We start from the raw sequence: 12,824 nt of genomic DNA, 5'->3' as shown, positions 1-12,824 counted from the left end.
CACATCAACCTGATCAGGGATCTTATTGCACACCTCTGAAGTGAGTAGGCCTTCAACATAGCCCTGCTGGCTGAAAGGTAGGGACACTGCCACTGCCCCACAAGAGCCCTCTCGAAATTACAACCTTGTTTGTAGATGAGATACTGGCCAAATGCAGAGAATCTGTGTCGGATTGTGATCTCCCCGAACGAAATGGGTGTGAGCTTGGTTGTTATGGTTGCAACCACAAACAAACAAATGAAGTGTCAGGAAGATTGTGCAAAGTAAGATCCGAGAGCAGACAATAACATTCATCAAAACATCTCTCCTTCCCTTAATGAGCTAAACACTTCCAGTACATGACAGCCTTAAGTAAAAAAGGAGCAGAGACAGACTATATCCACCCTTTGAGCCTGCTGCGTCGTTTATTTAGATCGAGGTTAATCAAGTTAATCTGTTTTTGGTTTTCACTTCAGTGCCTGCTCTTTCACAATCTGTCTCGCTTGTAGATGTGCCTTTTTATGTGCAGGAAACTTGAACATAGCCTGCCTCACTTAGCCTTCAACAAGTTCATGAAGCACAGGACAAGGATTTGTTAGAATGACTGCAGATCTAACGGACCTAAATCTCAGGATAAATGGAAAAGGCTTGAATCTTTATCACTGAAAAAGAAAAAGCTGAGGGGGTGGCAGGCCCTCAAAATTTTTAAGGGATTTCATTGGATCAAAGCAGTTGGAAGTCCAGAATTCAGAGTAACAAATACAAACTAATAACTAATAAATCCAAAAGGAACTTCAGGAGAAACTGAATGTGGAACTTGCTACCACAGGAAATGGTTATAGAGTCATGGAGTTCTGCAGCATGGAAACAGACCCTTCTGTCCAATTTGTCCATGCTGACCAGATATCCTAAATTAATTTTTCTCATTTGCTAACATTTGGCCCGTATCCATCTAAACCTTTCCTATTCATGTACCCATCATACCACAATAGATACGCAAAGGGTCAAATAAAGTGAGGTGGGATGTAGGAAGTCTTGTACATAGAACATTACAGCACAGTACAGGCCCTTCAGCCCTTGATGTTGTGCCGACCTGTCATACTGATCTCAAGCCCATCTAACCTACACTATTCCATGTACGTCCATATGCTTGCCCAATGACGATTTAAATGTACCTAAAGTTGGCAAATCTACTACCGTTGCAGGCAAAGCGTTCCATTCCCTTACTACTCTCTGAGTAAAGAAACTACCTCTGACATCTGTCCTATATCTTTCACCCCTCAATTTAAAGCTATGCCCCCTCGTGCTCGCCATCACCATCCTAGGAAAAAGGCTCTCCCGATCCACCCTATCTAACCCTCTGATTATTTTATATGTTTCAATTAAGTCACCTCTCAACGTTCTTCTCTCTAACGAAAACAGCCTCAAGTCCCTCAGCCTTTCCTCGTAAGACCTTCCCTCCATACCAGCCAACATCCTAGTAAATCTCCTCTGCACCCTTTCCAAAGCTTCCACATCCTTCTTATAATGCGGTGACCAGAACTGTACACAACACTCCAAGTGCGGCCGCACCAGAGTTTTGTACAGCTTCACCATAACCTCTTGGTTCCGGAACTTGATCCCTCTATTAATAAAAGCTAAATCACTGTATGCCTTCTTAACAGCCCTGTCAACCTGGCTGGCAACTTTCAAGGATCTGTGTACATTGACACCGAGATCTCTCTGCTCATCTACATAGCTAAGAATCTTACCATTAGCCCTGTACTTTGCCTTCTGGTTACTCCTACCAAAGTGCATCACCTCACACTTGTCTGCATTAAACTCCATTTGCCACCTCTCAGCCCAGCTCTGCAGCTTATCTATGTCTCTCTGCAACCTACAGCATCCTTCGTCACTATCCACAACTCCACCAACCTTAGTGTCGTCTGCAAATTTACTAACCCATCCTTCTACGCCCTCATCCAGGTCATTTGTGTGGAACATAGACCAATTTGGCTGATAAAGACATATCTTTTCTGTCCAGTATTTTGTAATACTTTGCCATTATGTCATCAGAAATGACTTTACTCATTAGAGATAGTGAGCATTGCCTACAATTGACCTGACAACAAACAAGTAAATTTTAGCAAAAACCAGATACTGTGGGTCATGCAAACCTGAATGAGAAAATGAAATTAGAATGTTTGAAATACTCAAGAGGTCCAGCAGCATCTATGGAGAAAATTTGAATTTTACATTTCAGGGGCAGTCTCTTATTGCAGCTGGAAGATCTATAACAGATGAACATTTTAATCGTTATCTAAATAGCCATGCTGACAAGTGAGGAAGCTGGAGTCATTCTAAGAATCAGCCACAGGCCAAATTCTTTACATATAGTAAGAACTTTACATGTAGTAAGAACCGCTGGAACCTGAGATAACACAGTGTGGAGCTGGAGGAACACAGCAGGCTGGGCAGCATCAGAGGAGCAAGAAAGCTGACATTTCAGATTGGGACCGTTCTTCAGAAATGGGAGACAGGAAGGGGGCTCTGAAATAAATAGAGAGGTGGGGGATGGTGATAGCAGGCAGATAGTGAGTGATGGTTTGAGAGAGAAGACAGACAGATCAAGGAGGTGGGGATAAAGCTAGTAAAGGTAGGTAGGTAGTGGTGGGGATTGGTCAGTGAGGTGGGAGGAGTGGGTAGGTGGGAGGGAAGACGGACAGGTCAATGAGGTGGGGCTGAGAGAGGGTTGCTGGTCTTAGGTAAGGTCAGGGGTGGGGAGATTTTGAAACTGGTAAATTCCACATTGAGACCATTGGGCTTCAGGTTCCCAAGGTGAAATTTATGAGGTACTACTCCTCCAGTTTCTGAGCACCATTATTGTAACACTGGAGGAGGCCCAGGATGGACACGTTATCCCAGGAGTGGGAGGAGGAGCTGAAGTGGTTCGTGACTGGGAGGTGTTGTTTGTCGCAAACCAAGCGTAGGTGTTCTACAAAGCAGCCTTTGAGCTTCCGTTTGGATTCCCCGATGTAGAGGAGGCCACATTGGGATCAGCGGACATAATTGACTACATTAGCAGATGTGCAGGTGAACATCTGTTTGATGTGGAAGATTTTTGTGGGCCCTGGGATGCAAATGTGCAGAGGACCATCACTCCTTCAGTCCCCATGCAGAGTGAATTTAAAATTTAACTTTTTCTGCTCCATGCTTACCGAAAGTTTTGTCGCTACGGCACAGCTTGCATATTTAAAGGAGTCTAATATTTTCCCATGTTTCACAGCACTGATGATGCTCCTACACCCCCACGGACTATACTGGCTCAAGAAGGCAGCTCACCACCTCCTCCTTAAGGGGAGTCAGGGGACAGGCAATAAATGTGGGCCCACTATAAATGCATGGGAAAACGCATCTCACTAACTTCACAGAGATTTTTGAAGAAGTAATGAAGAAGATTAATGGAGGCAGAGCAGTGGACATCGTCTATATCGATTTCAGCAAGGTGGTCGACAAGGTTCTGCATAGCAGACTAGTTAGCAAAGTTAGATTGCATGAAATATAGGGAGAGCTTGCCATTTGGATACAAAATTGGCTTGACAGAAGGAGACAGAGGGAGATGGTAGATGTTTGTTTCTTGGGCTGGAGATCTGTGACCAGGGGTGTGCTACAAGGTTCGGTGCAGAGAGTGTACAGGAAAAATTCAAAAGGATGTTGTCAGGGTTGGAAGATGTGAGCTATATAGGGAGTCGCTGAACAGGCTGGGTTGTTTTTCGCCTGGTGTGTTGGAGGCTGTTAGGTGACCTTATAGATGTTTATAAAATCATGAAGTGTGTGGATAAGGCCTTTTTCCCAGATGGCATAGGTTTAAGGCAGGAAGGGAAAAATATAAAAGCAGCCTAAGGGACAACTTTTTTATGCGGTGGGTGGTGCGTGTCATAGAAACATAGAGTCATAGAGCTGTACAGTATGTAAATGGACCCTTCACTCCAGCTCGTCCACACCAACCAGATGTCCCAAATTAATCTAGTCCCATTTGCCAGCATTTGGTCCATATCCCTCTAATCCCTTCCTATTCATGTACCCATCCAGATGCCTTTTAAATGTTGTCATTGTACCAGCCTCCACCACTTCCTCTGGCAGCTCATTCCATACATGCACCATCCTCTACATGAAAAAGTTGCCCCTTAGGTCCCTTTTAAAGCTTTCCTCCCTCTCCTTAAATCTATGCCCCTCTAGTTTTGGACTCCCTACTCTGGGGAAAAGACCATTTCTATTCACCCCTATCCATGCCCCTCATGCTTTTATCAACCTCTATAAGGTTACCCCTCAGCCTGTTCCAGGGAAAACAGTGCCAACTTATTTAGCCTCTGCCGATAACTCAGACCCTCCAACGCTGGCAATATCCTTGTAATTATTTTTCTGAAACTTTTCAAGTTTCAAAATTTTTTCCTTCAGCAGAAGACCAGAATTGAACACAGTATTTCAAAAGTGGCCTAGCCAAAGTCCTGTACAGCTGCAACATGACATCCCAACTCCTAAGCACAATGCACTGACAAATAAAGGCAAACACACAAAACTCCTTCCTCACTATCCGATGCACCAGTGACTCCAGCTTCAAGGAACTATATACTTGCACTCCAAGGTCTCTTCATTCAACAACACTCCACAGGACCTTACCATTAAGAGCCTTTCCAAAATGCAGTGCCTCACATTTGTCTAAATTAAACTCCATCTGCCACTCTTTGACCCATTGGCCCATCTGACTAAGGTCCCATCGTACTCTGAAATAACCTTCTTCACTCTCCGGTACACCTTCGATTTTAGTGTCATCTGTAAACCTACAAACCATAAGTCCTGTATTCACATCCAAATCATTTACGTAAATGACATACAGCAGCGGACCCAGCACCGATCCTGCTGGTCACAGGCCTCCAGTCTGAAAAGCAGATCTTCACCACCACCCTCGGTCTTCTACCTTTGAGCCATTGAAATATCTAAATGTTGATTTCACCCTGTATTCCAGGTGATCTAACATTGCTAACAGGTTGACCATCAGGGGCCTTGTCAAATGCTTTACTAAAGCCCATACAGATCACGTCCACTGTTTTGCCCTCATCAATTTTCGTTGTTATTTCTTCCAAAAACCCAATCAAGTTATTGAGACATGATTTCCCATGCACAAACCCATGTTGACTATCCATAAACCGTCCTCGCCTTTCCAAATACATGTAAATCCTGCCCCTCAGGATTCCCCCCAACAACTTGCCCACCACCGATGTCAGACTCATCGGTCTATAGTTCCCTGGCTTTTCTTCACCACCTTTCTTAAACAGTGGCACCACGTTAGCCAACCTCCAGCCTTCTGGCACCTTCCCTTTGGTTATCGATGATACAAATATCTCAGCAAGGGGCCCAGCAATCACTTCCCGAGCTTCCCACAGAGTTCTCAGGTACACCTGATCAGGTCCCTGGGATTTATCCATCTTGATGCATTTTAGGACATCCAGCACCTTTTCCTTAGTAACAAGCACATTTTTCAAGATTTTGCTATTTATTTCTCCGCATTCTCTATCTTCCATATCCTTCTCCACAATAAACACTGATGCAAAATACACATTTAGTACCTCCCCCATCTCCTGCGGTTCCACACAGAGGTGGCCTTGCTGAGCTTTATGGGGCCCTGTTCTCGCCCCTGTTACTCGTTTGTCCTTCATGTATTTATAGGATAAACTTTTGATTGTATTTAACCCAAATTGCCAAAGCTATCTCATTTTCCCTTTCTGCCCTCCTGATTTCCTGCTTAAGTGCACTCCTACTGCTTTTATATTGTTCCAGAGATTCACTCAATCCCAGTTGTCTATCCTGACATATACTTCTTCATTGTTCTTTATAAAAACCTCAATTTTCCTAGTCATCCAGCATTCCCTACAACCACCACCCTTTCCTTTCACCCTAGCAGGAACATACTTTCTCTGGACAGTGTATGGAATGAACTGCCAGAGGGGGTGTTGGAGGCTGGTGCAACTATAACATTGAAAAGGCATCTGGATGAGTACATGAATAGGAACGGTTTAGAGGGGATATGGGCCAAGTGCTGGCAAATGGGACAAAGTAAGTTAGGATATCCAGCTGGCATGAATGAGTTGGACAGAATCTGTTTCCATGCTGTAGTGCTGCAAAGCTCTATGCTTCAGCCAATGATGCTCACTACTATGCTTGAACGCAAAAGCGATGTACAACTTGTAAACTCATTTAAAAATGGCAGCCATATCCCTGTTCATTGGGTGTAACTCCATCTACCCTGTTGTGAGACTGCCTCTAAGGTCTATTTGAACAAATTTGGATCATCCTTTTTCCATACTTGGGAAGCCATAGCATGCAGTGTTGACCAACACAATAGTCTTATGTGATATTCAACAGTCTTAACTCACTGCATCAAATTGGACCCACTATAGCCAGTGCTCATGACAGTGTAAGACTTAAAATAAGTTCATTTACTTGGAGACCTCCTTATGGATAAGCTAATTCAGTGAGGACTTCACTCTATACATGTAGTGCTTACGAATCGTTCACTTTAATGATACAAAATATTCCCTGCAACTCAAATTTGCAAAATCTGCAATTTTTTCACAGTTTACATACCTTTTGCACCATCTCAATGTCAGAATTGAAGACTAGAAGGTGAGGTTCCTTATTCTTCAGAACAGAAACACCTCTTACAGAACCTGGTGTTACAACTTGGATACCATTGATCAGAGATAATGGGAACTGCAGATGCTGGAGAATTCCAAGATAATAAAATGTGAGGCTGGATGAACACAGCAGGCCCAGCAGCATCTCAGGAGCACAAAAGCTGACGTTTCGGGCCTAGACCCTTCGTCAGAGAGAGGGATGGGGAGAGGGAACTGGAATAAATAGGGAGAGAGGGGGAGGCGGACCGAAGATGGAGAGTAAAGAAGGTAGGTGGAGAGAGTGCAGGTGGGGAGGTAGGGAGGGGATAGGTCAGTCCAGGGAAGACGGACAGGTCAAGGAGGTGGGATGAGGTTAGTAGGTAGATGGGGGTGCGGCTTGGGGTGGGAGGAAGGGATGGGTGAGAGGAAGAACAGGTTAGGGAGGCAGAGACAGGTTGGACTGGTTTTGGGATGCAGTGGGTGGGGGGGAAGAGCTGGGCAGGTTGTGTGGTGCAGTGGGGGGAGGGGATGAACTGGTATGGTTTAGGGATGCAGTTGGGGAAGGGGAGATTTTGAAACTGGTGAAGTCCACATTGATACCATTGGGCTGCAGGGTTCCCAGGCGGAATATGAGTTGCTGTTCCTGCAACCTTCGGGTGGCATCATTGTGGCACTGCAGGAGGCCCATGATGGACATGTCATCTAAAGAATGGGAGGGGAAGTGGAAATGGTTTGCAACTGGGAGGCGCAGTTGTTTGTTGCGAACTGAGCGGAGGTGTTCTGCAAAGCGGTCTCCAAGCCTCCGCTTGGTTTCCCCAATGTAGAGGAAGCCACACCGGGTATAGTGGATGCAGTATACCACATTGGCAGATGTGCAGGTGAACCTCTTCTTAATGTGGAATGTCATCTTGGGGCCTGGGATAGGGGTGAGGGAGGAGGTGTGGGGGCAAGTGTAGCATTTCCTGCGGTTGCAGGGGAAGGTGCCGGGTGTGGTGGGGTTGGAGGGCAGTGTGAACCATTTCCACTCCCCCTCCCATTCTTTAGATGACATGTCCATCATGGGCCTCCTGCAGTGCCACAATGATGCCACCCAAATGTTGCAGGAACAGCAACTCATATTCCGCCTGAGAACCCTGCAGCCTAATGGTATCAATGTGGACTTCACCAGTTTCAAAATCTCCCCTTCCCCAACTGCATCCCTAAACCAGCCCAGTTCATCCCCTCCCCCCACTGCACCACACAACCTGCCCAGCTCTTCCCCCCCACCCACTGCATCCCAAAACTAGTCCAACCTGTCTCTGCCTCCCTAACCTGTTCTTCCTCTCACCCATCCCTTCCTCCCACCCCAAGCCGCACCCCCATCTACCTACTAACCTCATCCCACCTCCTTGACCTGTCCGTCTTCCCTGGACTGACCTATCCCCTCCATACCTCCCCACCTATACTCTCTCCACCTATCTTCTTTACTCTCCATCTCTGGTCCGCCTCCCCCTCTCTTCCTATTTATTCCAGTTCCCTCTCCCCATCCCTCTCTCTGATGAAGGGTCTAGGCCCGAAACGTCAGCTTTTGTGCTCCTGAGATGCTGCTTGGCCTGCTGTGTTCATCCAGCCTCACATTTTATTACCGTTGATCAGAGTCTGGTTCTGATGTAAGGTCACTGGACCTGAAACGTTAACTCTGCTTTCTCTCCTTACAGGTGTTGTCAGTCCTGTTGAGTTTCCCCAGCAATTTCTGTTTTAGTTTCAGATTTCCAGCATCAGCAGATCTTTGAATTATGTTATGACAGTCCTGTCAGTTCCTTTGTGCCTCTATGTGTCTTTTTCTTTATACACTGATTTATCTAGCTCATTGTTTCACTAAAAGGCATGTAAATCAAACATGATGTTACACAGAACAAACTTAGGCTAGATTACATTAATAGGTGAAATTAAGTAGAGGTGAGTGAAATGGGCAGGAAGATCATTCCAGTTTTGCTGAGGGGGTAATTTCCCTTTCTTCATCACTCTCCCAACAAAAGAAAAAATCCACAGTTGGGACAGCTGCCCTTGTTGTACTCACCATTCCATGGTTAATCCATGGTGGTATAAAACTGTCCAGGATTTTTGGATAAACCAGCTCCCGATCGTATAGGTACAAGGTCCAGAACAGTGTCACCACCATCTGCAAGGGAACCAGAAGTCAGACTGAAGTAACAATATCTTTCTTCTTTGAACTTATGTAGTACAGAAGCTTGAGTATTACATGATGCTTTGGAATAAGCTGACGTTGTTCCTGCCTGTGAAAAACATTGAATACGTTCCCAGCTGTGACTTACTCTGATTTCTAACTTCTTCTGTCAAACAAAACATTGATATATCAACATCCCAAGGATTACCAATGATCAGAAAATGAACTGGACTTGCCATAGGAACACCATTGCTAAAAGAGCAGGTCAGAGGCTTGGATTCTTGCAGTGAGAACCTCACCTTTTGGCTCCTCAAAGCCTGCCCACCATCAATAAGGCATAAGTCAGGAGCGTGATGGAATACTCCCCACTTGCCTGGATGAGAGCAGCTCCAAAACACTGAATCCAGGACAAAGTGGTGCACTTGATTGGCATTTCACCCACATTACCACTGACACGCAGCGGTGCTGACTATCTAAAAGCTGTACTGCAGAACTCACCCTGAGGTTACTTCAAGAGGACCTTGCAAGCCTGTAGCCTCTACCATCTAGAAGGCCAAGAGCAACAAATACATAGGAAATCTGCTCCGCACGTCCCTCGCCCAAAAAGTCATTCACTATTTTGAATTTGGACAATGTCACCACTCCTTCAGTGTCACTGGGCCAAAGACCCTCCCTTACAGCAGACTGGTCTACCTACACCACCCAAACCAGCACTTGAAGGAGAGGAACAGAGAAGCATAAAAGAAAGGAGAAGCAGGAGGCCATTCAGCCTTTTGAGCCTGCTCTGCCATTCTTCATGATCGTGGATGATCCTCTAATTCAATGGCGTAATCCTGCTTTCCCCCCATAACCTTTCACCCCAAGCACTATATCTAGCTGCTTCTTGAATACATTCAATGTTTTGGCATCAACTACTACCTGGAGTAATGAATTCCACAGGCTCACCACTCTTTGGGTGAAGAAATCTCTCCTCACCGCCGTCTCAAATGGTCTACCCCGAGCCCTCAGACTGTGACCCTTGGACAGAGTTTTTACTATCACCATCTCCAGGACAACACAGGATAAGTAATAAATGTTGGCTGAGCCAGCAGCAACCTCTTCCCTTGAAGTGCAATTTTTTAAACTTGCCACTGTATCACAAACAGCATTCAGCAGAAAAAAAGTTACAGAATCTGTCAAAAAGGAACAGAGGAGACTTCAAGGGCGATCTAATTAACAAATACCAAATGATGAAGGTAATTAGTAAAGTTGATCTGTGGAAACTGTTCCTCTGTCAGGGAATTTGAAAGCGAACAAGTTAGGAGGAAATGAAGAAGAATAGCTTCACTCGACAACTTTGTAGATTGAGGGGCATTTTCAATCCTCCAGATATTGGAAGGTTTGGTGGTACATGTTGTGTTCATGTCCTCTGCAACATTCTGAGATTTCATAGAACAGAATCTCTGCAGTGTGGAAACAGGCCCTTCGGCCCAATAAGTCCACACCGGCCCTCAGAGCACCCCACCCAGACCCATTCTCCTATGACCCACCTAATCCTACAGATTCCTCAGCAAAGGGCAACAATGGGCAATTTAGCATGGCCAATCCTCCTACCCTGCACTTTTTTGGACTCTGGGAGGAAACTGGAGCACCTGGAGGAAACCCATGCAGACACAGGGAAATTCCACACAGAGAGTGGCCTGAGGGTGGGATCAAACCTGGGTCCCTGGCACTGGGAAGCAGCTGTACTAACCACTGAGCCACCGTGCTGCCCCCAATGTGTAGATGTGTAGTGTAGACTCACTGTCACAAATCCTTGTTATTGAAGTTATTTCAAACATATGGGAAGAGTACCTACACAAAACCTGCAGCAGAGGAGAGGCATAGTTCTGAGAAAAGAGGGTAGGCTTATTATTTGGTACTTAAAAACTAGTTATATTACTTACAAATTACACAATAATCCTCTTGGGAGACATAAGAGCAAGTACATATTACAATTCAGTTACACAGGCTTAGCACTAAGGTTGTACCTGAGAAATACTCCAGGAACTCTCAAACCCGCAGTTTAGCTCCTGCCAGTAACACTTGATTTCCTGAGGGTAAAGCTTATTACATGGTCAGTCAACCTATTTAGGTATAAAATACCTGACCAGTTAAAATCATCCAGAAAACATTCTTAATTGATCACAATACCTGCTCAACAAAAACCGTTGAGCTTTTGTTTTGGATATCAGGATCTGAGGATGTCTTCAGGCTCCAATGACAATCCTAATTGTGGTTTGAGCAAGGAAGGAAGCTGCTGTGGCCTACTGTAATAGCATAAGATACAGGAGCAGAATTTGGCTATTTGGCCCATTGAGTCTGCTGCACCATTCAATCACAGCTAATATGTTTCTCAACCTCATTCTCCTGCCTTCTCCCCGAAATCTTTGATGCACTTACTAATCAAGAACTGTCTTAAACACACTTAATGACTTGGTCTCCAGAGATGTCTGCAGCAATGCGTTCCACAGATTCACGACCCTCAGGCTGAAGAAATTCCTCCTCATCTCAATTCTAAAGGGCTATCCCTCATTCTGAGGCTTTGCCTTTGGGTCCCAGTTACTCCTACACGTGGAAACTCTGTCTGGGCCTTCCAGTATTCTGTAAGTTTCAATAAGATCCAATGAAACAACAACAAGACAGAATACAGGAAAGAGATTGAGCCCTTAGCAGCATGGTATAAAGAATATAATCTCTCCATCAACACCAGCAAAATGAAGGAGCTTGTTATTGACTTCAGGAGTTGGAATGGAGGGCACCAACTATCTGTGTTGGTCCACTCATGCAGAAGCAATGGTCAAGAAAGTACAACCAACATCTCTACTTCCTCAGGAGACTAAAGAAATCCAACATGTCCACAAGGACCGTTACCAATTTTTATAGATGCACCGTAGAAAGCATCCTACCTGGACGTGGCACAGCTTGGCATGGTAACTGCTCTTCTCAAGACCACAAGAAACTGCAGAGAAACATGAACACAGCCCAGTCCATCACACAAACCAGCCTTCCGTCCATTGACTCCATCTATTCTTGCCACTGCCTCAGGAAAGCAACCAACCAAAGACCACTCCCACCCCGGTTATATTCTCTTCCACCCTTTTCTGTCGAGTAGATGATATAAAAGTTTGAATACATGTACAAATAGATTCAACAGCAGCTTTTTCCCTGCTGCTACAGACTTTTGTGCAAACCTCTGAAATATTAATTCTGGTCTCTCTCTCTGCACCTTCTCTGTGCCTGTAACACTTCTTCCACTCTGTTTTGATATCCTGATGCACTTTATACGGTATGTACAGTGCACAAAGCATGCCTTTTCACTGTATCTTGATACATGTGACAAGAATAAAATCAATCAATCAATAAATCAATTCCCCTACATCTTTCTAAACTCTGTTGAGTATGCACTCTGAGTCCTCCTAGACAAGACCATAGGAAGGGTATCCAAGGCTACAAAGAACCAAATGGGCATGTTTTATTTCATTAACTCTCCTTATGAGACCAGCAGATCAGCTCCAATCTCCTGAGGCACATCAGGAAAGATTAGAAGCAAGCTCAGAGAATGCTGGAGAATATCAGTAGGCGCAGTAGCATCTGTGGGAGAGAAAAAGTTATTGTTTCAAGATTGTTTTGGCTCTTCTTCAGAACTCTGAAGAACTTTGAAGAAGTGTCATATCGTACTTGAAACATTAACTCTGCTTCTGTCTCCACAGATGCTGCCAGACCTGCTGAATATCTCCGATATTCTCTGTGCTTTTTACTGTGCTACAGCATCGGCAGGATTTTGTTTTTATTAGAAAGGAAGATTAGACTGTGCCTATCTTGGTTTTCTACACTTTACTTCCTAAAGGATCTTCTGAGATCCTCACCTCCCTTCCACTAATGCTCATGTTCACTCACATCACATGACTTGTCCAAATGCAAAAACATGAAGGTAGATAAGTCCCCAAGGACCTGACAGGATCTACCCCAGGATTTTGAGGGAGACAAGGTAAGAGTTTGCTGGG

The 12,824-nt window shown here is 44.9% G+C and overlaps 1 protein-coding gene across 2 annotated transcripts in view; it reads right to left on the bottom strand.

Moving 5' to 3' along the window:
• Positions 1–12,824, bottom strand: part of aig1 (androgen-induced 1 (H. sapiens)) — a 126,237-nt gene that overhangs the window by 59,869 nt on the left and 53,544 nt on the right. For both annotated transcript variants that reach the window (XM_048535473.2, XM_048535474.2), the window contains exon 3: positions 8,692–8,793. In XM_048535473.2, coding sequence (XP_048391430.1) covers positions 8,692–8,793 — 102 coding nt within the window. The remainder of the gene's footprint in view (positions 1–8,691; positions 8,794–12,824) is intronic.

This window comes from Stegostoma tigrinum, chromosome 9 (assembly GCF_030684315.1).
Source record: "Stegostoma tigrinum isolate sSteTig4 chromosome 9, sSteTig4.hap1, whole genome shotgun sequence".
Lineage (NCBI taxonomy): Eukaryota > Metazoa > Chordata > Chondrichthyes > Orectolobiformes > Stegostomatidae > Stegostoma > Stegostoma tigrinum.
Note: the sequence above shows the minus strand (reverse complement) of the source record. Positions and strands in the feature narration are given on the sequence as shown.